Source organism: Microcaecilia unicolor, chromosome 11 (assembly GCF_901765095.1).
Source record: "Microcaecilia unicolor chromosome 11, aMicUni1.1, whole genome shotgun sequence".
NCBI classification, from domain to species: Eukaryota; Metazoa; Chordata; class Amphibia; order Gymnophiona; family Siphonopidae; genus Microcaecilia; species Microcaecilia unicolor.
In genome coordinates, this window is record NC_044041.1 from 61875901 (window position 1) to 61898205 (window position 22305).

The 22305-nt window shown below is 44.2% G+C and overlaps 1 protein-coding gene across 1 annotated transcript in view; it reads left to right on the forward strand.

Annotated features, from left to right (window-relative positions):
• RSPH14 (radial spoke head 14 homolog) overlaps positions 1–22305 on the forward strand; it is a 190270-nt gene that overhangs the window by 159225 nt on the left and 8740 nt on the right. The window contains exon 4 of the mRNA XM_030218008.1: positions 12533–12758. Coding sequence (XP_030073868.1) covers positions 12533–12758 — 226 coding nt within the window. The remainder of the gene's footprint in view (positions 1–12532; positions 12759–22305) is intronic.

Below are 22305 nucleotides of genomic sequence, written 5' to 3' on the forward strand. Positions count from 1 at the left end.
AGGGAGGCACCAGAGGAGCTAGTACACAGGGGGAGCATATAACAATAATACTTTCACACATTGCCCCCCCCCCCCCAGATGTTGCCACAGTGAATGAACAGTGGTTGCCACCCCTCCCCCACTCATCCACATGGAGGCAATCACAAGTGCAATAACCCACGGGACAGAAAACTGACAAAACAATTTTCCCCTGCACTGATAACCAGAGTTATGTAATCTTTCACCATATTTTATATTTGTAAACGGCCTTAATACCGTGGAGGGGCATAATCGAATGGCGCCGGCCAAATAGATGGCCGGCCATCTTCGGGGCTGGCTCCGCAAAGAGGCGGAGCAAACCATGTTTTCGAAAACGATGGCCAGCCATCTTTTCTTTTGATAATACGGTTGGGGCCGGCTAAATCTCAACATTTAGGTCAAATGTTGAGATCGCTGGGTTTAGAGATGGCCGGCTTTGGTTTTCGGCCATAATGGAAACTGGGCCCGGCCATCTCAAACCCGGCGAAATGCAAGGTATTTGGTCATGGGAGGAGCCAGTATTTGTATTCACTTGTCCCCCTGACTTGCCAGGACACCAACCGGACACCCTAGGGGGCACTGCAGTGGACTTCAGAAATTGGTCCCAGGTGCATAGCTCTCTTACCTTGGGTGCTGAGCCCCCCAAATCCACCCTAAAACCCACTCCCCACAACTGTACACCACTACCATAGCCCTAAGGGGTGAAGGGGGCACCTACATGTGGGTACAGAGGGTTTTTAGGGGGAGGTTTGGAGGGCTCACATTTACCACCACAAGTGTAACAGGTAGGGGGGGATGGACCTGGATCCACCTGCCTGAAGTGCACTGCACCCACAAAATACTGCTCCAGGTAACTGCATACTGCTGTCAGGGAGCTGGGTATGACATTTGAGGCTGGCATAGAGGCTGGCAAAAAAATGCTTAAAATATTTTTTGGGTGGGAGGGGGTTGGTGAACACTGGGGGAGTAAGGGGAGGTGATCCACGATTCCCTCCGGTGGTCATCTGGTCAATTGGGGCAATTTTTTGAGGCTTGGTCGTAAAAATAAATGGACCAAGTGAAGCCGGCAAAATGCTCGTCAGAGCCGGCCATCTTTTTTCCATTATCGGGCGAAGCTGGCCATCTCGTAACCATGCCCCCGTCCTGCCTTCTGTACCCTGCCGAAATGCCCCCTTGAAGTTTGGCTGGCTCCGCGACGGAAAGCAGTTGGCGCCGGCCAAAATCGGCTTTCGATTATACCGATTTGGCCAGGTTCAGGAGATCGCCGGCCATCTCCCGATTTGTGTCAGAAGATGGCCAGCGATCTCTTTCGAAAATAAGCTGGATAATGTGCAAAGGTGGTATAAAAAGACTGAACAAACATAAACAACAAATCTGATAGGAGGACTGTCTTATTTCTTATTGACTGTGCTTTAACTAAAAGACCAAATGAAGTTCTACCTAGCAGTGTATCAGGAAAATGTCCCACCGTTATCTCAACACACTGGGGATCATCTACCTCTCTTCTGCCTAGGTCTCTATCCTGGCACGTGGTTTTTGTGTCTGATAATGAATATGATTGGTAGTCCACAGTCTTTAACTTGAATATCTAGATAATCCATTGTGCCCAACTTTGTCTCCATGAGGCAGTATCCTCAATGCCAGAAAGAGAAGAGAGCAAAAAGCTGTAGATGACACCAGGATCTCTCCCAATGACACCCTTTGTGCTGCTGTCAAGAGGCTATAATCCTGCTGGCATCATACCGGCCTGATATGGGACAGGTCTCTAATGTCATCAACCAGTAGTCCTGGAAGTGCTCAAGAGCTTTGCTCTGCACAGTCCAGCTGTCAATATCAGAGAGAGAAGGATGCCTAGATCGCACCACGCTCTCCCCCCAGTTATACTCTCTATAGTGCTATTGGAGAAATGGCTCCTTGATTTTAAGAAGCACTACAAGTGCTAATCAAGTAGTATTATGAATCTAGATTCATGCCTTAGTGCTGCTGAGTATGAATCTATCCTTCTATAGTAATGATTGTATGAATGCAAGAGCCCATATGTAGCTTGGTAATGTACAGGCTGCCCTTTAAATGCCTGCTTGCTCTTCCAATTGGGCATGAATTCTTAATCTTGCTTTCAAGACAATAGTGTAATAAGGCATTAACCTAAAATTATATTTTGTATTTAAGGTTGGCAGGATTGGTGGAGGTAGAAACAGTAGAATGCAGTTTGGGATTTTCGGGAAAATGTTTTAAGGCATGAACCACTTGCTGGTTGCAGTAATCAAGAAAACTAGATTTTAGATGTGTAAGTCTTTTGTATTTTCTGTCAGGAAGTGTGTGTACTAATTAAGACAACCATTTCTCTTCCCTTTCCTCTCTTGAAAACTGTACAGCCTTTGACCTACCAACAATAACTTTGTTTTGCACTGTTTCATCATAGCTTCCAAACTTTTCAAGGACACAAAGATTTTCTTATCTAGCTTTAGTATACAGTTGAAAGGAAAGGCTGAACTGAAGTACTAAACAGACATCTATTATGGCAAAAGAAACGTCATCTTTCTCCAGTAGTTCCTTAATATTTCTGTATAAGAAAGTTTAATAGTCCTATCATGTTACCTTATCTTTTCATTTATAATAATACTACACCAGGGCATTTTATAATAAACTCCATAGAGCTACAATAAGCCTCTGAACCAAAAACATAGTATGAGTGGGTACCCAAGGTAGTAGGAGACAGTGACTTTCTAAAGGTTACAGATGTCAGTGGAGAAGCAGAATTTGAACAACCCTGATCCTCGTATGCAAGGTATTGATGTTACTGGTTGAAATCTGTCATTGTGACTGTTAGGAGGATGCTGCTGGTTGGATTCTGTTTCTAGGGCTGGGAGGATGTTACTGGTTGAGTTCCATCATTTTCATTATTGGGAGGTTGTTTCACTGGGGTTCAGTCATAGTCAGTGTTGGGGGATTTAGTGAGGGTCTGTCATCGTGATTGGGGTGGGATATAACTGGTTGGGTTCTGTCGTTGCTGTTGGGAAAATGCTCCAGTTAGGTTTTTCTATTGTTACTTTTGAGGGGATGTAACTGGTTAGATTCTTATCATTGTCACTGTTAGCGAAATGCTCTAGTTGTATTCTTCCATTGTTCTTGCTGGGAGATGTTATTGGATTCTGGCAATGTCACTGTGTATTGATGGGATTCTTGCAGCACCTCTTTGCCACAAAAGACAGTTTCTTAAAGGAAAATTTCTGGGTTTTGAATTTATATCTATGTACATTATAATATTTATGGTCCTGCTTCTTACATTTGAAATAAATACTATGGGGGTAATTTTCAATAGATAACCTAAAATTAGGTGCCAGGATGATGCATGCAAAGGGATGAATTCTATATATGGTGCCAAAAAAATTGATGCAGAAAAAAAGGTGCTTAGCGCTATTCTACAAACCTTGCCTAAACTTAGACGTGGTTTATAGAATATGTGTAGCACCAGATCCTGTGACTAAAATTTAGACACAACCATTTATGCCAGCTAAAACCTGGTCTAAATGCCCACGCCTAACTTAGGCGTGGGTTGGGCATATAACAGTCCCCTTTTAGAAATCCATGCGCTAGAATTTACGCACACCACTTTACATAATATGCTGAGAAAGTTCCATGTATAAATTCTAATTGGTGCCAATTAGTGCCGATAATAGTGTCCAATTGCTTGTTAGTATCCAATTATTTGTTTGTTAACCAATTAAATTGTATGCGCAACTGCCATTATAGAATATTATTGTAAGTCCACATTTATGAGCCTAACTCTAGACACGAGTACTTGTACTAGCCTAATGGTCTCCAACCCCCCTTGAAGTTGCACACTCTAGAATTTGAGTGCGCAACTTATAGAATACCGACTAAGGGATTTACTTGTGTAACTACCAGTTAGTTCCAATTAGCATCAATCAAGACCAATTATAGCCACTAATTGATTAAGGCCAGTTAGAATCTAATTAATCTATGAACGCCTATGTTTACTAAGGGGTGCTATGGGCGTTTTAGATGTTTTAACGCATGTAAACAATTTATGCGTGCTAAACGCTAATGCGCCCATAGAAATGTATAGGCGTGTTAGCGTTTAACGTGCCTTAATTTTACAGGCGCATTAAAAACGCTAACACACCTAAGTAAACATACCCCTAAGTTACACGCATAACTGACCTTATTCTATAAGTTAGGCACAACATTTTGCACTAGTCAGCAATTTGGGCCCACAGCTTTCTAGAATTAGGGGGTATGGGTGTCATTTTATAAAGGTTTTATAAAATTCTGTGGCTGCTTATGTGCATATGTAAGAGTTTTCAAGAGCATAGTTTGGTCAGAACCATGGTGTATATAGGTGTTTTATAAAATATGCGGGTATACATACGTTGGCTTTTGCAACCTAGTGGAGCTGGTTCTGGGAGCCTATTTTATAAAGGCATGTATGTCAAAAATCTAGAAGAGGCCTAACTGTAGGAGCCTGTTTGTAAAAGTGACAAGGTTTTCCTGTAGATCTATCAATACATACATCTTTTGGGTTTGTTTCTTTGTTTTTTTCAAATTTTGTGGACTTTTTGTTCCTCCGGTCTTCCCGCTCAGTTGGATTTATCTTCTGCTGGGCTACAGGATCAAAACCCATTTGTTCATTTATTTGAAAACCATTTATAATCTGTCTATTAAAAATAATGTTAAGTGGCTAACAAATAACATCAGACATAGTCAAATTTAGGACATTTCATACATACAAACAAAGCTTAAAATATTAATTTTATACTGCAGAAAATAAGACTTTGCATACTTATTAACTCAAAAATAGTCTGTGTTTAGCTACAAAAAATGTGTGACTGATTTACACTTCAGGACTGCTATGGACCTCTACTAGGCATAGTTCTCAGTTTTTCAGGGTATTTTTTCTCATTTTGAACTCCCCTCCCATATAACTCAGTTATCGGAATGATAGTCCAGTGTGGTCAAAGACTACAGCTTCCCCCAAGGACTTAAAAGGTGTGATTCTTACTCTTAAGTAATGTCTATAACAAAGTAACATAATAGATGCCAGAAGATAAGAACCATTTGACCTACACTACACTACTTTGTTTGTCACCAACATCTGCACTAGAAATGTTTCTCAGTCATAGTTTGTATGTCCATATAGGTGGTGTCAGGCTTTCAAGGCAGAAACTAGGTTCGTGAGCCCTTGGGCCACTGCCGTGGAGCAGCAGTGGCAGGCAAAACCACCCACACCAGAGAAAAGGCAGAACTCTGACAGAAACAGCTAGACTTCATCTGCACTTGACTGCCCTTCCCCAGGAGTTGAGCCCCTGGGTGCAGGCGGCCGGCAGGACTTACCGGACAGGGCAGGCACTGGATACCAACTAGGCTGAACAGGGACTGAGGGTCAGAGGGGAAAGGAATATACATGGGCAGCAAGGCAGGAAACTGGGCTAGGACTCACAGACAGACAATACTACACAAAGCAGGAAATGGACAAGCTAAAGAACAGGAACTGAAAGCTGCCACGCAGCCACTGAAACAGGGTACAAATACTGACAGACAAGAGACAGGACTGAAAACTGCAGAGCAGCCACTAAGCAAGAGACACAGACAAACAGAAACTAGACAAGGAATACAGACCAGAAACAAGACTAGGGATGTAAGCAAATAAACCTAAGCTAAACTACACACAGATAACTAGAAACAGACAAGGAACTAAACAAGAAACCAGACTAGGCAGAAGTGCAACAAAGCACCAACAAACCAGGGACCTTAGACGATGCAAAGCAAACTCAGAAGGTTTCCAGGTGGTTAATAAACCCATCAGCAGCTGAACTCAGCTGCAGGAATCATGAGGCAGCTATGGGTGAGGCTAGCTGCCAAACTTCAAACCAAATCTGGAGGGCTGGAATATCTGGACCAGACCGGACAAGAAAGAAAGTCTGGAAAGTCTATGGCAGCCACCGGTTCTTGCCACCAGAGGGCAAAAAGGAACACAAACCAAGACACAGGCAGAAAGCATACTGAAGCACAGAGAGGCTTAACACACACAGGTGCAGTATAGTGGAGTAATCAGAGCCATGCTGGAAGCAGCCAGCACACAGAGACAGAACTAACTCAGGAAGAACAGACAGAAGCCAGCTCAGAATCTGACCGCCGGACCACAATCATGACAGGTGGCTAGGGTTTGTCTTTCATTGTCAAGGTGACAGTACTCTAGGAAGAGCTGATAGTTCTGATTGACCAAATTTATGGCTGTAGGTCTAAGTACAGTTTCGGTTCTAGGGGCAAAATTTAGAGTCTGAGTAACCAAAATAATTGATGATAACAAAGAATAATGTTTTACAAAGCCATCTACTATGGAAATAGGCCTGTCTTTTAGCCAAGTTAAAAAGAGTCCCAAGGTGTGTCTAGCTCTGGAAAGTAAAGCAGCACCTAGATGTGGCATTTTCAGAAGTATGTGCAGTGTTGTGTCCCCGTCTGCTTACATGGATGGGTGAACAGTAAATGGGTACTTTTAGTGTGTGCACGTTACACTACTTCAGTAATTTATTTTTGAAAACTAGTTTTACATGCAGTAACAGTGTCTATGTATTTTTGCAACTGTGGTGTGCCCAAAATTGCCCGTAGGGAATGCAACATTCATGGAAATTGGCTGTTTAATTGTCGCTCACCCTCTACATTGTTTAAAGTCATGTGTATATCAGTGCACATGTTTGTGTAGTTTTAAGGCATTTCTATATATGGGGGGTAGGTTGGAGGGAAGGTACAGTATGTGCACTGTTCCCTCTAAGCTGAGTGGGAGTCCTTCACTTACAGTTCTGCCAGTGTGGGGTGCTGTTCACTAGCACATTTTCATTAGTGACGGACAGGCAAGCTCTACAGGACTCCAGGGAACCTGCCTGTCCCTAATGATTGAAAATATAACATTGACATACTGCCCCCACTGGTAGCAGTGCAGTTGGAGGACTCCTACTCAGCTTAAAGGGAATAGTGAGCGTGTGTAGTTTTATGTTTTCTAAACTTTTACTTTGCCTTTAAAGTACTCACACAAAAAGTGGAGGAGTAGCCTAATGTGGGCTGAAAACCAGGGGAACTAGGTTCAATTCCCACCACAGATTCCTGTAACCCTGGGCAAGCCACTTAACCCTCCATTGCCCCAGGAACAACAAAGAAAAACCCTTAAATTGTGAGCCCACTAGAAACAGAAGGAGTACCTGTATGTAATTGATTACTGAGTGGTGGAGTCACTGGGGAAAGAGAGTGGGTTGTCCCTGGGTGGGAGGAAGGCCCAGCCCAAAGGGGAGTGGTGTTGAACTAAGTTGCAAAAAGAAAGTGGGTCTATGGGTTGATTGATAAGATCAATCCCCAAACAGGAGCTAAAGGTAATAAAGGCTCCTGCTTGGGGGGGGGGGGGGGAGACGTGGTCTTTGGTTGCCTGTAACCTCACCGGGACCCTTGGAGGAGAGGGGGATCCCAAAGTGGCTAAATAAACTCAGGCTGATTAAAGTGCAGTTGCTGCCCAGCTAAGTGGCAACTGTGAAGGAGACAGAGCTGAGGGTGGGTAATGGGAACCCAGCCGGAAGCAGGAACCTGGACAGGGGAAGCCTGTTCAAGGCCAGGGTGCAGTTCCAGAAGTGCATCACTGGAAGGAGGACAGCCTATAGGGTCTGTGCCTGAGGGAAGCAGCTTGAGGCCAGAGGAGTTAATAACAGCCTTGGATTATTATGAGCCCTGGGATGGGTAAAGAACAGGAGGTCTTGTAAATGTGTAAATACTAAACCTTTTTAAGAAGATCAAGTTGGAGACAAGCGTGGTTTGAGAATGTGGTTCACAGTCTCAAGGGGACAAGAGGAGTAATACTGTACATGTAGAGTTACACTGAAACTGTTTGGCTGCCGTTTGCAGAAAGTTCAGTAAAGTTGAATTGCATTAAATCAACATGCTTGGAGTGTCATGTGGTTCTTTGGGGGGGGGGGGGGGGAAACTGGAGTGAGGACGCTTGCTCCCGGGACTGGTAAGACTATACAAAGAAGCCTCACTTAATTTTCCTAAAAGCCCTGGATCTCTATTCTGGACCATCTACGCACTCCCAAGCTCGAACTGAGACAACTGAGTTGACTGGAGAATGCTGAGTGAGGGAAAGTGTGGTGTAGGGGAGCAGAGAGTATCCCTGTGACCCAGGTCTGTGTGGAATGAGCTGAGCTGGTGCTAGAGTTTGCTGAGACCTGGATTACATGTATATAATATGTAAATTGGTTTGGTTGTACCACAGAAAATGGTATATCAGATGCATTGCCCATTACTGGTAAAACAGGCATGAATTTGTGGGGGTAATCTTTGGGAGGAGGGATAGAAATCATAGAATAATAAAAGCAAAGCCATTCACATTTTGTTTTCATTATTGCAGCAGACTACAAATATTCTGGATATCTGTTCCTTAATGTTTGTATGGACAGTGATGGTATATTCCAGAATACGGATGCATAGATATTTTTTAAATTAGCCTTGGAAGTAACACAAATCACCTTTTTGATAAATTGTAAATGACGGAGCTTCTTGAAGCAATCATTTGGAAACCTTGTAATATACATGTCTAAATGCTGAAACATTACATGTCTAAATCCCAATTTTATAAAAAAGCCGGGATATACATGTGCATATGGCAAGGGGGTGTGGTCTGGGTGTGTTTTAGGTGGGACTAGGGCAGGGAAAAATAAGGGGAATGCTTGTTTACCTCCGCCAACATGAACTTTTGACAGACCTGTTCCCAGGGACATCTGGCTAGAGAAAGTTGCTTTTTTTATGCAGTGCCCCACCCCCTGAAAGCAACAGTGAAAAAAATAGTGGGGTCTATGATAGCTTTGGAAAGCATAAGCATGTATGTTTCTAAATTGGCTGACTTCACATGTATGTTCTGTAGTACCAACATACATATTTATGTTGTCATGTTGACCCCATTGATATTTTAGACATTAACGCTTGTAAAATGGATGCTCCTGTTGCATAAAACCAGTACTTGCACGTCAATTCCTGGATGTATTTTAGAACAAACTCTGTCAGCCAATCCTCTTCTAAAATACTAGCAGTACTTGACACATGCTGACTTGGATATAACTCAATTCCGATTTTTATGTCCTTTCTAAAATCTGTCTCATAATGTGATTAGTTGGAAATTTCCTTTGAATTTTTTTATGCAGATGTCTTCATTAGTACAGGCCAGGGCAAGTTTTGTATTTATTTCCCAATTAAGAAGTTGTAGCTTTAATTATTTGGAGGTCTCTTGAGATATTGTGACAGCTCAAAAAGACAGAGCTGGGGCCTATTGGGATCTTCAGTGGCAGGGCCATAAATCACAGTTACATGAAACACTGCAGATACAAATGGCAAACACCTGGCCATTGACACTGAAACGGAAGTCATTGTATAAGGTACAGTCTAAAGTACAGGTTTCTTTATGGAGTATAAAGTTAGATGGACCCTGGAGGCTTTTCTCCTTTAAATTACTTCTTTTTTTATAAATACAGATGTGCCAGCTTGGTATCAAGCTGTACGTATGAACTGTATACTGAAACGGAAAAGCTACATTCCTATTATTCTATTCCCCCACCACACATACACACATAATTTTCATTAGACCAGTTTCAAAAGGCAGACTTCTAGAATATGGGGTACAAGGGATTTAAAGAGAGGGTTTCAAATAAAAATGAAATGGTTTATTTTTTTAGGGTCATTGATGTTAATACCGCTTCCCTTTCTTAATTCCCTCTCCTACTATATAGCAAAGAAATGTGCTCTATTTGTCCTATAGGACAGTGCAGTAATTTAGCTTGCTACAGTATTATGTGAGCACATAATATTGGTTCAGACATTTTTTTTTTTTACATCATGGCTAGAAATCAGTGGATTAGATAAAATTAGATAAAGGCAATCAGTTTTCTTGGAGCAGCAGAAAACAGATGCCACTACAAGGCCAGCATCCCTAGGGAAGGTTATTTTCCTGGATCAGCAGCCTACCTCCCTTTTCTTCCTACATAGCATAACATTCTAGCTTGCAGGGGTAGCTATGAATCCAGCAACGTGAAACCCTTCGCCATTATCTGAATAGAATCTGTCTCTAAAAACCTCCATCTTCTACACTGTATTAAATTCCCTTTTTATTCAGAAAATATATGGGAGAGCATGTTTTTGTCTCTTCAATAAGACTGGAAAAAAAGAACAACAAATGAAAGAGATGCCTAGCATTACACTTACCTTTTCACAGGCAGTCATGCAGGCAGCCTCCGCCTCTTGGATCCATCAGTCCAAAAGCACATATTCATAGGAGCTGTCCCTCAGGTTCTTCATTGGCCTTATTTACATCACCATCAGGGTCTTGCCCAGAAAAAAATGTCCAAATCCATAAGCAAAGAAAGAAAAATGTAACAGATTTATTTCCTTTCTTTTCTCTCTTCCTCTCTCCTTTCTTCCTTTTTTTTTTTTTTAAAGAGAATCGCTTGTCTCTTCTCTTTCCACTATGCCCCCCTGAGCTGTTTTGTGATTACACAGAAAGGTTGGGGAGGAAAGCTTTTGGTTGGCAGAGATGAAAGGCATATATCTTGTTTCCAAGTCAACAGAAGATGGGGGTAGAGCTATTTTCCCAGTGAAAGCAGGACTACACTAGAACACAGCTGTCTATACAGAGGTGCCTGCTAATCTAGAGGACCACTGTAGTCTGCAATTGGTTAACACAAAAGAGGTTGCACAGATTGACTTGGGGTCTATCCAGTGAAACTGCAAGAAATTCATTGCTGTGTAGCAGGAGAGAATAAAAAAAACTGTTGTAACCATGCGTGCAACAACCTTTCCTTCTCCTTCCTATTCGTCCCTTTCGCTGTTTTTGTCTCTCCTGTATAGTTATGTAGATTGATAGATACTGTGCTCATATATTACACAGATGTATTAATTTCAAAGGTGGGTTATATTTACTTTGAAGACATAGAAAGGAGGAACATATTTTTAAACTGTTCACTTTGTTTTCATATAATCAGAACAGCTATATTTGTTTACATTTATCTTTTCTATCACTGGGCCCCATCATCCTACTTGCGCCATGTTGTTCATAAATCAAAGACAAAAGATGCATTGTTCAGTGAGTTACAGATGTGATTTGTATTGCTTAGGAGTTACTGAATCATAAAAGTTACTTCTTCACATATAACTTAACGTGCCTAACGAGAAATAACAGCAGCCTCTCTCCCAACCAGTAATCCTTTCCAATCCTCTTCACCCCTTTCTAGCCTCTCTATTCCTCTCCCCACATCTCCACTCCCAGCGCCTAGCCCCATCACCCAGTCTTATGTTCCACTTACAGCTCCTTTCTGCCACCTCCAGCCCTTCACAGGACCATTTTCTCTCCCAAGTTGCACATTCTATTCACTTACCCCTTCCTATTCTCCTTTGTTTCTCTTCCCCCCCCAGCTCCATTCTCAGCGTTTCTCCATCATCCAGCTTCTCTTCCCCATATAGCTCCTTTCTGCTCTTCCAGCCCTTCACAGGAGAATTCACTCTCCCTTTCAGTGCTGTTCACCCCATCTAAGCCCTCTCTATTCCTTTCCCCACAGCTCTACTTCTAGCCTCCATCATCCAGCCTCTCATCCCCTTACAGCTGCTTTCTGCTACCTCCATCTGTTCACAGCAGCATCCTTCCTAGTCCCTCTGTTTCTCTCTCCATCTGCCCCCACCTTAAGTGTGCCTCTCTCCTTGAGCTATGCCACACTTTGGTAGGACAGAGGCAAGATGGCTGCATCAAAGCTATAGGAACTGTGGCTGGCATGGTCAGCCGGGGGGGGGGGGTGGCAGCATCGGAATCACCCTTCAGGAGGTCTTCAGGACCCATCAGGGCTGAAATAAGCTTTGCCATATTGGAAAAACCAATGGCAGTACTCAGCCATTGGCTCCCACAGGCTCCAGACCAACACCCACTGGGCATGTCAGTTAATGTGGGCAGAAGTACTACACCCTCCCCTGGCCCCAGAACCTGACTTTCACCTTGTCTGGTGAACCAAGACAGATAGTTTCTCTTTGAAAGTTAGCTACAATGTATGTGGGCTATTGAGAATGGCTCTTAGAATGTGGACAGAATTCCACATGGAATGTGGGCAGAAGTACTACACCCTCCAGTGGACCCAGAACCTGACTTTCACCTTGTCAGGAGAACCAAGATAGGTAGTTTCTCTTTGAAAAGTAACTACAATATACTGTATGTGGGCTATTGAGAATGGCTCCTAGAATGAGAGAAAGCTTGTAGTACCAATATCTCTCTCAATTATTAAAAAAAAGTAATCTTCAAACTTTAATCAAGGTTTTACTTACTCAGCACCAAAGATTTATGTTGGAAGGAAAGAGTTGAACCGACAATTCGTTTCAGGTCAGGTACCAATGTTGGTCAACAAATAATGCATAGCTCCAGAATAAGATCAACAAATTACGCATAAGGCTGAGTTTTCTCTGTATCATTTTATGTGTTCTATAGGTTCTGCAGGACTGGTGGAGGCCCAACTGGTTACCCAACTTGTGCTAAAGCTAAAGACAGAGTTGGAAGAGATTCAGGAGTTGATATTGGACACTCTACATTTCTGCCTACAGGAGGAAGCACTTCAAGCCCTCAGTGCTGGCGCAGTTACTGTTCTGAAGGAAAAACTCAGCCACTCATCAGTACTCATCAGGAGCAAGGCTGCTTGTGCTCTAATGGGAATCACGTGAGTGAGGAAAAAACATAATCCAGACCTAATTCTGCCACTAGGAGTCAGCATAGAAGACCAAAATCCATACATGAGAACTATCCTAAAAAGCAGGATTTAAAAGTTGTAGGTTAATATGTCAGAATCAGTACAATACCATTCAAATTATTAGAAGAAAATGACCAGAAAAATATAATATAACATAAGTTAGTCCCTTTCTTTGAACTCTGCTATTATCCTAGACATGTTGCTATAGAGATAAGTACTCTATTGGGCTCATTTTCGAAAGAGAAGGACACCCATCTTTTGACATAAATCGGAAGATGGGTGTCCTTCTCACAGGATCATCCAAATCGGTATAATCGAAAGCCAATTTTGGACGTCCCCAACTGCTTTCCGTTGCAGGGATGGCCAAAGTTCAAGGGGGCATATTGGAGGCGTAGCGAAGGTGGGACTTGGGCGTGCCTAACACTAGGATGTCCTCGACCCATAATCGAAAGAAACAAGGACGTCCCTGATGAACACTTGGACAACTTTACTTTGTCATGTTTTTCTTACGACCAAGGCACAAAAAGGTGCCCGAAATGACCAGATGACCACCGGAGAGAATCGGGGATGACCTCCCCTTACTCCCCCAGTGGTCACTAACCCCCTCCCACCCTCAAAAAACATCTTCAAAAATATGTTGTGCCAGCCTCTATGCCAGCCTCAGATGTCATACTCAGGTCCATCACAGCAGTATGCAGGTCCCTGGAGCAGTTTTAGTGGGTGCAGTGCACTTCAGGCAGGTGGACCCAGGCCCATCCCCCCCACCTGTTACATTTGTGGAGGAAATAGCGAGCCCTTCAAAACCTACCACAAACCCACTGTACCCACATCTAGGTGCCCCCCTTCACCTGTAAGGGCTATGGTAGTGGTGTACAGTTGTGGGTAGTGGGTTTTAGGGGGGGTTGGGGGGCTCAGCACACAAGGTAAGGGAGCTATGTTCCTGGGAGCAATTTATGAAGTCCACTGCAATTCCCCCTAGGGTGCCTGGTTGGTGTCCTGGCATATCAGGGGGCCAGTGCACTACAAATACTGGCTCCTCCCACGAACAAATGGTTTGCATTTGGTCATTTCTGAGATGGATGTCTTTGGTTTTGATTATCGCCGAATATCAGAAACGACCAAGTCTAGGGACGACCATCTCTAAGGCGACCAAATTTCAGGATTGGGGTGTCCCTGACCGTATTATCGAAATGAAAGATGGACGTCCATCTTGTTTCGAAAATACAGGTTTCCCCGCCCCTGGATGGGGACGTTTTGCGAGGACATCCTCATCAAAACTTTGACTTCCCTTTCGAAAATGCCCCTCCACATGCCAATTTTCAGTAGCACTGTCGAGATAGCACCACAGATTCTCCGAGGACAAGCAGGCTTCTATCTTCTCACAAGTGAGTGACACCAATCCGCGTCACTAGGTCTGGCATTTTGCCAAAGCTAAAAAGAGAGCTTTGTGGCGTGTGAGCTGTGCTCCACTGTGCATGCACGAGTGCCTTCCCACCCGTCGCATGAATGTGGTCTCCTCAGTTCTTTTTTTTCCGCCTGAGGAGAAGGTGTTGTTTCTTGTCCTCTCCTCACTCGCTCAGTTTTTTGAGAACTATTTTGTGTCTTCCGGCTGTTTTGCTACATCTGGCTTCTTGTATTGGAACTTACCCTTCCTTTAATTTCTTTATAATCGTTTTGCCCAGTTTTAAGTTTTATGTTTAAATCATATTTATTAACGGCAATGCAACCAGAAAACTGTACAAAACATGATAGACGCTATTTGCCAAAATATAACAGACTGTTTTTCCCCCCAGAACTTCCCATTCCCCCACCTCTCCCCCAATGCTCTGCGTGTCAAACTACCACTATGAGAGGACCATATGCTATTAAATGTTTAAGATGGTGCTTCGTGTATGTGGGGTCAATGTCTTCCAAAAGACCTCCCATGTAGCCTGAAAATGTCGACCAGTGGCATGCTCAAAGTCTCGAATTTGCATACGATTCATACACAGTTGTGTAATCATTATAGTTCTCCAACGTTGCAGAGATAGGCCCCTTGTGTCCAAACCTGTATGTAAGAATAGTTCTTAATGCACACAAAACAGCTGTGCTTGGAAAACTAATAAATCCTGTAGGATAAATAGGTCCTTGTAGTGGGACTCCAAATAATAATAAGGGAGTTCTGAGAAGCATACATCTCCAAAGTTTTGATAGACCTCAATTGCCTCACATTTCCATGGTGGTGGATTCTGCTCTCAAAAGAACCAGGAGTACTAGGGATTATGCCTGGGTGCCCCCAGGCAGAGAAGCTAGAACTCGGGATTCTTTTGGGAGGAAGATGTACCAGGCTTCACTTTTAGCCTCCCTTATACAATCCTACTAGCGCTTCACGAGCGTCTACTTACAAAACTTGGTGCGACAGCTGTCGGACTTGATGGTTGCGCTCCCTCCGGAGCACGGTGAGCCTTTTCACCAGTTGGTCAAGCAGCAGAAAGCGTGTCAAAAATTCTTGGCCAGGGGCACTTACAACACTTTTGATGTGGCATCCAGGATCTCTGCTCAAAGTATAGCAATGCGCAGACTCTCATGGCTATGTGTTTCTGACTTGGAACACTCTGTTCAGCAGTGGTTGGCGGATGTCCCTTGCTGGGGGGATAACCTTTTTGGAGAGAAGGTTAAAGAGGTCGCTGACCAATCAAGAAGCATACTGATACTATCTCTTCTCTCTCCCACCGAGCGCCTTCTGCATCAACCTCCTCAGCTAGGAGGATTTTTGGCAAGCAAAAGAGCGGTTCCTACTACTATTCTAGGTATACGTACAATCCTTGGGCTCTCCAGCCTATTCAGGCTCAGCTCCAGTCCACTCGTTACATCAACAGCATGTGCCTAAGGCCCCTTCTGCTCCCCAGGCAAAGCAAAGGACGAGCTTTTGACTGGCTCCAGCAGAGCATAGCCACAGTAAAAGTGTCCGTCTTGGATGACTTGCCGGTTGGGGGGAAGGCTAAATTTTTTTCCTCAAGGTAGCCTCTTATAACCTCCGACCAATGGGTTCTTCAAATGGTCTGTCTCGGATATGCCCTCAATTGGCATCTTAAACCTCCAAATTGCCCACCAAGAACTCATTCATTCAGCTCTCAGCACAGGCAGGTACTTGCAGAGGAACTCTCTGCCCTTCTAAAGGCCCATGCGGTCGAACCCAGTCCACCAAGGGAAGAAGTGCAGGGATTCTATTCCAGGTACTTCCTTGTGCAGAAGAAGAAGGGGGGGATGTGTCCCATCCTAGTCCTAAAGTCTCTGAACAAATGTTTTACTCCGAGAAAAGTCCAGGATGGTTTCTGTGGACACCTTTCTCCCAATGATTCAGAAAAATGATTGGCTATGCTCTCTGGACTTAAAGGATGCATATACTCACATCCCAATACTTCCGGCCCAGGAAGTATTTTCGATTTCAGCTGGGAACACATCAATTTCAGTATCACGTGTTGCCTTTTGGCCTTGCATGAGCTCCCAGGGTCTTCAACAAGAGTTTAGCGGTAGTTGCAGCATCGCTATGCAGACTGGGAGTCCATGTGTTCCTGTATCTCGATGATTGGCTGGTGAAGAGCTCCTCAGAGAACGGTGCTTGGGAGTCCATGTGGATGACTTCGGGTGCTGAAGCTACTAGGATTCATTTTAAATTACCCCAAGCCCATCTCCACCCTGCTCAACACACAGAGGGTTCGAGCCTACCTCACGGAAACGCGAGCTGACAATCCTGTCTAGCTTGCATCCAAGGTTCATGCTTCTCAGCAGGTCACAGCTTGGCAGATGTTGAGGTCGTTGGGCCACATGGCTTCCACAGTGTACATTACACCCATGACACATCTTCACATTAGATCAGCTCAATGGACCCTGGCTTCTCAGTGGTTTCAAGCCATGGGTAGTTTAGAAAACGTCATCCAAGTGTCCCCAGATCTTGTACACTTTCTTCAGTGGTGCACAATTTGATCCAATTTGACTCTGGGACTTCCATTCCAAATTCCTCAGCCACAAAAAGTGCTGATGACGGATGCATCCCTCCTGGAATGGGGAGCTCATGTAGATAGGCTTCATACTCAAGGTGCTTGGTCCACCCAGGAAACAAATCTTCAGATCAATTTCCTGGAACTTAGGGTGATCTGGAATGCTCTAAAGGCTTTCAGAGATCTGTTATCTCACCAAATTGTTCTCATCCAAACAGACAATCAGGTTGCAATGTATTACACCAACAAGCAAGGGGTTACTGGATCATATCCTCTGTGTCAGGAGGCCATCCAGTTGTGGCATTGGGCTCGCCAACACGGCACGTTCCTTAAAGCCACTTACCTGGTGGGCACAAACAATACCCTGTCCGGCAGGCTGAGCAGGATAAAGCAACCACACGAGTGGTCTCTCAATATGGACATAGCCCACAAGATCTTCTGAGTGTGGAGCACCCCCTCGGTGGAACTTTTTGCCACTCAGATCAACCACAAGGTCACTCAGTTTTGTTCCAGGCTTCAGGCCTATGACAGACTAACGTTAGATGCCTTCCTTCTCAATTGGGGGGCAGGTCTTCTGTATGCTTATCCTCCAATACCTCTAGTAGGAAAAACTTTGTTGAAACTCAAGCAAGACCGCAGATCCATGATTCTGATTGCACCTTACTGGCTGTGGCAGATTTGGTTTCCTCTTCTTCTGGCGTTATCCTCCGAAGAACTGTGGAGATTGGAGTGCATTCCATCCCTCATTACTGAGAACGAGGGGTCACTTCTACATCCCAACCTTCAGTCTCTGGCTCTCACAGCTTGGATGTTGAGAGCCTAGAATTTGCTTTCTTAGGTCTCTTGGAGGGTGTCTCCCGTGTCTTGCTGGCTTCCAGGAAATATTCCACTAAGAGGTTTTACTCTTTTGAATGGAGGAGGTTTGCATCTGGTGTGAGAGCAAGGCCTTGGATCCCCTTACTTGCCCTACTTGAATACCTTCTACACTTACCAGAGTCTAGTCTCAAGACCAACTCCATAAGGGTTCATCTCAGTGCAATTAGTGCTTATCATCAATGTGTAGAAGGTAAGCCCATCTCTGGACAGTCTCTAGCTGTTTGCTTCATGAGAGGTTTGCTTTTTTCAAAGTCCCCTGACATACCTCCACCAGTGTCATGGGATCTTAATGTCGTTCTCTCCCAGCTGATGAAAGCTCCTTTCGAGCTACTGAATTCCTGCCATCTGAAGTACCTGACCTAGAAGGTCGTTTTCTTGGTGGCTGTTACTTCAGCTTGTGGGGGTCAGTTAGCTTCAGGCCTTAGTAGTGGATGCACCTTACACTAAGTTTCATCACAACAGAGTAGTCCTCCGCACACACCCTAAGTTCCTGCAGAAGCTGGTGTCGGAGTTCCATCTGAACCAGATGATTGTCTTGCCAACATTCTTTCCCCGACTTCCTGCCCTTCCTGGCAAAAGCAACTTGCACACCTTGGATTGCAAGAGAGCATTGACCTACTACATGGAGCGGACACAGTCCCACAGACAGTCCACCAAACTTTTTGTTTCTTTTGATCCCAACAGGATGAGGGTTGCCACCAGGAAACGCACTGTTTCAATTTGGCTGGCAGATTGCATTTCCTTCACTTATGCCTCAGCTGGGCTGGCCTTGGAGGGTGATGTCACGGCTCATAATGTCAGAGCCATGGCTGCATCGTTAGCCCACATGATGTTAGCCTCCATTGAATAAATTTGCAAGGCTGCGACGTGGTCTTCAGTCTACACATTCACATCACACTGCTGCCTTGAGCAGGATTCCTGGTGCAACAGTTGGTTTGGGCAGACAGTGTTGCAGAATCAGTTTGTTGTCTAGAATCCAACTCCACCCTCCTAGACCCATTTTATTCTGTTCCAGGCTGCACTCTCATTCAGATTGTATATAGTTTCAGGTTAATTTGTGTTTTGTCCTCGTAGTTGCGAGGCCCAATTGACCAATTGACCACTTGTGAGAAGATAGAAGCCTGCTTGTCCTTGGAGAAAGCGAAGATACTTACCTGTAGCAGGTATTCTCTGAGGACATCAGGCTTCATATTCTCACAATCCCTCCCACCTCACCTTGGAGTTGTCTCCTTGGTTATTTTTACTTTATTTTTCGCTTTAGTATTAAACTGAGGAGACCGAGTTCACACAACGGCCAGGAAGGTACTCGCGCATGCTTGGTGGAGTGTGGTTCGTGCTCCACAAAGCTCTCTTTTTAGCTTTGGCAAAATGCTGGACTGGGCGACATAGATCGGTGTCACCCACTTCTGAGAATATGAAGCCTGCTGTCCTCAGAGAATACCTGCTACAGGTAAGTATCTTCGCTATTTTTTCAGACCACCTCAGAGGATAGTGCCAGGGTAGGGTAAAGTTGGAGCTTCAGCATTCTGCCTAACTCATAGGTGCATAAGTGTTGCCACACTGGGGCAGACAGAAGGTCCATCAAGCCCAGCATCCTGTTTCCAACAGTGGCCAATCCAGGTTACAAGTACCTGGCAAGATCCCAAAACAGTATAATACATTTTATGCTGCTTAGCCTGGAAATAAGCAGTGGATTTTCCCCAAGTCCATCTTAATAGTGGCTTATACACTTTTCTTTTAGGAAGCTATCCAAACCTTTTTTAAACCCCACTAAGCTAACTGCTTTTACCGTAGAGCTATTTTAGATATTACTACTACTACTAAACATTTCTAAAGCGCTACTAGGGTTACGCAGTGCTGTACAATTTACATAGAGGGACAGTCCCTGCTCAAAGAGCTTACAATCTAGTAGACAAGTGAATGGTCAAATTGAGGCAGTCTGGATTTACTGAATGGTAAGAGTTAGGTGCCGAACGCAGCAATGAAGAGGTAGGTTTTAAGCAGAGACTTGAAGATGGGCAGGGAGGGGGCTTGGCGTATGTGCTGAGGAAGGTTGTTCCAGGCATAGGGTGAGGCGAGGCAGAATGAGCGGAGCCTGGAGTTGGCGGTGGTGGAGAAGGGCACAGAGAGGAGGGACTTGTCCTGTGAACAGAGGTTTCGGGCGGGAACGTAAGGGGAGATGAGGGTAGAAAGGTAGTGAGGGGCGGCAGACTGAGTGCATTTGTAGGTAAGAAGGAGAAGCTTGAATTGAATGCAGTATCTGATTGGAAGCCAGTGAAGTGACCTGAGGAGAGGGGTGATATGAGTATATCGGTTCTGGCGGAATACAAGACGTGCGGCAGAGTTCTGAACAGATTGAAGGGGGGATAGATGACTAAGTGGGAGGCCGGTGAGGAGTAAATTGCAGTAGTCAAGGCGAGAGGTAATGAGAGCATGGACGAGAGTTTGGGTGGTGTGTTCAGAGAGGAAAGGGCGAATTTTGCTGATGTTAAAGAGGAAGAAGCGACAGGTCTTGGCTATCTGCTGGATATGCGCAGAGAAGGAGAGGGAGGAGTCAAAGATGACTCCGAGGTTGCGGGCAGATGAGACGGGGAGGATGAGGGTGTTATCAACTGAGATAGAAAGTGGAGGAAGAGGAGAAGTGGGTTTTGGTGGAAAGACGATGAGCTCGGTCTTGGACATGTTCAGTTTCAGGTGGCGGTTGGACATCCAGGCAGCAATGTTGGATAAGCAGGCTGATACCTTTGCCTGGGTCTCCGCGGTGATGTCTGGTGTGGAGAGATACAACTGGGTGTCATCAGCATAGAGATGATACTGGAAACCATGAGATGAGATCAGGGAGCCCAGGCAGGAGGTGTAGATTGAGAAGAGAAGGGATCCAAGGACAGATCCCTGGGGAACACCAACAGATAGGGGGATGGGGGTGGAGGAAGATCCATGAGACTGGACTCTGAAGGTGCGGTGGGAGAGATAGGAGGAGAACCAGGAGAGGACAGAGCCCTGGAACCCAAATGAGGACAGTGTGGCAAGAAGTAAGTCATGATTGACAGTGTCAAACATGACTTACTTCTTGCCACACTGTCCTCATTTGGGTTCCAGCGCTCTGTATAGGTCAGCTAAAAGGTTTTTCTAACGTAAACTGCTTAGCTATACAGATAGTGGCCGAATATCATTGCTGTTTGTAGAGACAGCTGCAGTCATGGCTGTCCATATATATTCAGCACTGCTTGTTGTGAAAGCCCACGTTGCTAAGGGCCCTGTTTACTAAGCCATGCTATATAGCGCTATCATTTTTAGCGTGCGCTAATGCTAGAGACACCCATAGGAATATATGAGTGTCTCTAGCGTTAGCATGCCCTAAATTTTAGAGCACACTAAAATCGCTATGCACCTTAGTAAACAGGGCCCTAAGGTTGTTAAAGTAGTTTATTTTAAACTATGTATGCTGCTTAGGTTAGGTTATTGTTTGGATGTGTCCAATATGCAGAATGTGATGCAGGCCTAGATGATATCTGGGCTTGACTACTGCAATGCAGTGTTTATAGTGTTTCTTCTATGCTGAAGGTGATGCAGCTGATCTAGACCGCTGTGGCCTGTTTAGTTACAAATTGTCAGTACACGGAACATATCACTCCTTATCTGAGATATTTGCAGATACAGTACAGAGTGCATTTTAAGGCATTGTTATGGATGTGAGTGTCCCTGTTTCTTGTGGAAGCTGCTGTCAGAGTACCAGCTGACAAGGGCTCTACTGTCTGCTAATGTGCTACATTTCACTATTCCTTCAATGCTGGAAGTCCAGTAATCAATCTCAAGGGCCAGGGCTTTCTTGATATATGGTCTCACTTTTTGGAATGCCCTCTTCTTGGTGCCATGGGCTGGGTGTGATATTTTGGCCTTTCATAGGTAGGTTAAGACATTGCTGTTTCATGAGTCTTTTGGATCAGGATGAGCCTTTTTTTTTTGGGGGGGGGGGGGGGGGAATTGGATAATTTTTTTATTAGTTTCCTAGTTTGCTATTATATGTATAGGATTCTGTGTGCTGTTTTATTAGTCCTAAGTAGAGTAGAACGGGTAAATGTGAGTCAATTGTTTAATCTTTTAAAAAGTGCAAAGACTAGGGGGCACTCCATGAAGTAACATGGAAATACTTTTTCACTCAACAAATAGAGCTCTGCAACTCATTACTGGAGGATGCGGTAACATCAGTTAGCGTATCTGGGTTTTTAAAAGGTTTAGACTAGTTCCTGGAGGAAAAGTCCATATTCTGCTATTAAGATAGACATGAGGAAAGCCACTACTTATTCTTGGGATTGACAGCATGGAATCGTGCTACTCTTTGGATTCTTACAGATACGGAAGGATATATATATATATATATACTCCAAAAAAAATAATGACACAAGAATATATGAGTAATGACAATGTGGTAATATCCTAATACCCTAAATCATATTAAATAATGTACTATTATTTATCACAGGACAAAGAGGCATCTGATATTGGTAGCAAGAGCTATGGGATCTCTTATAGCGAAAAGCTATTCCAGGTCCGAGCTCTACAGAGTTCATCAATCACTTGCCCACAATGTCCTCGTTTTAATGTTATACGTTAAAAAAACCTACCTAAATCTTTCATAAATCAGAAGCATGGCTTTCAAT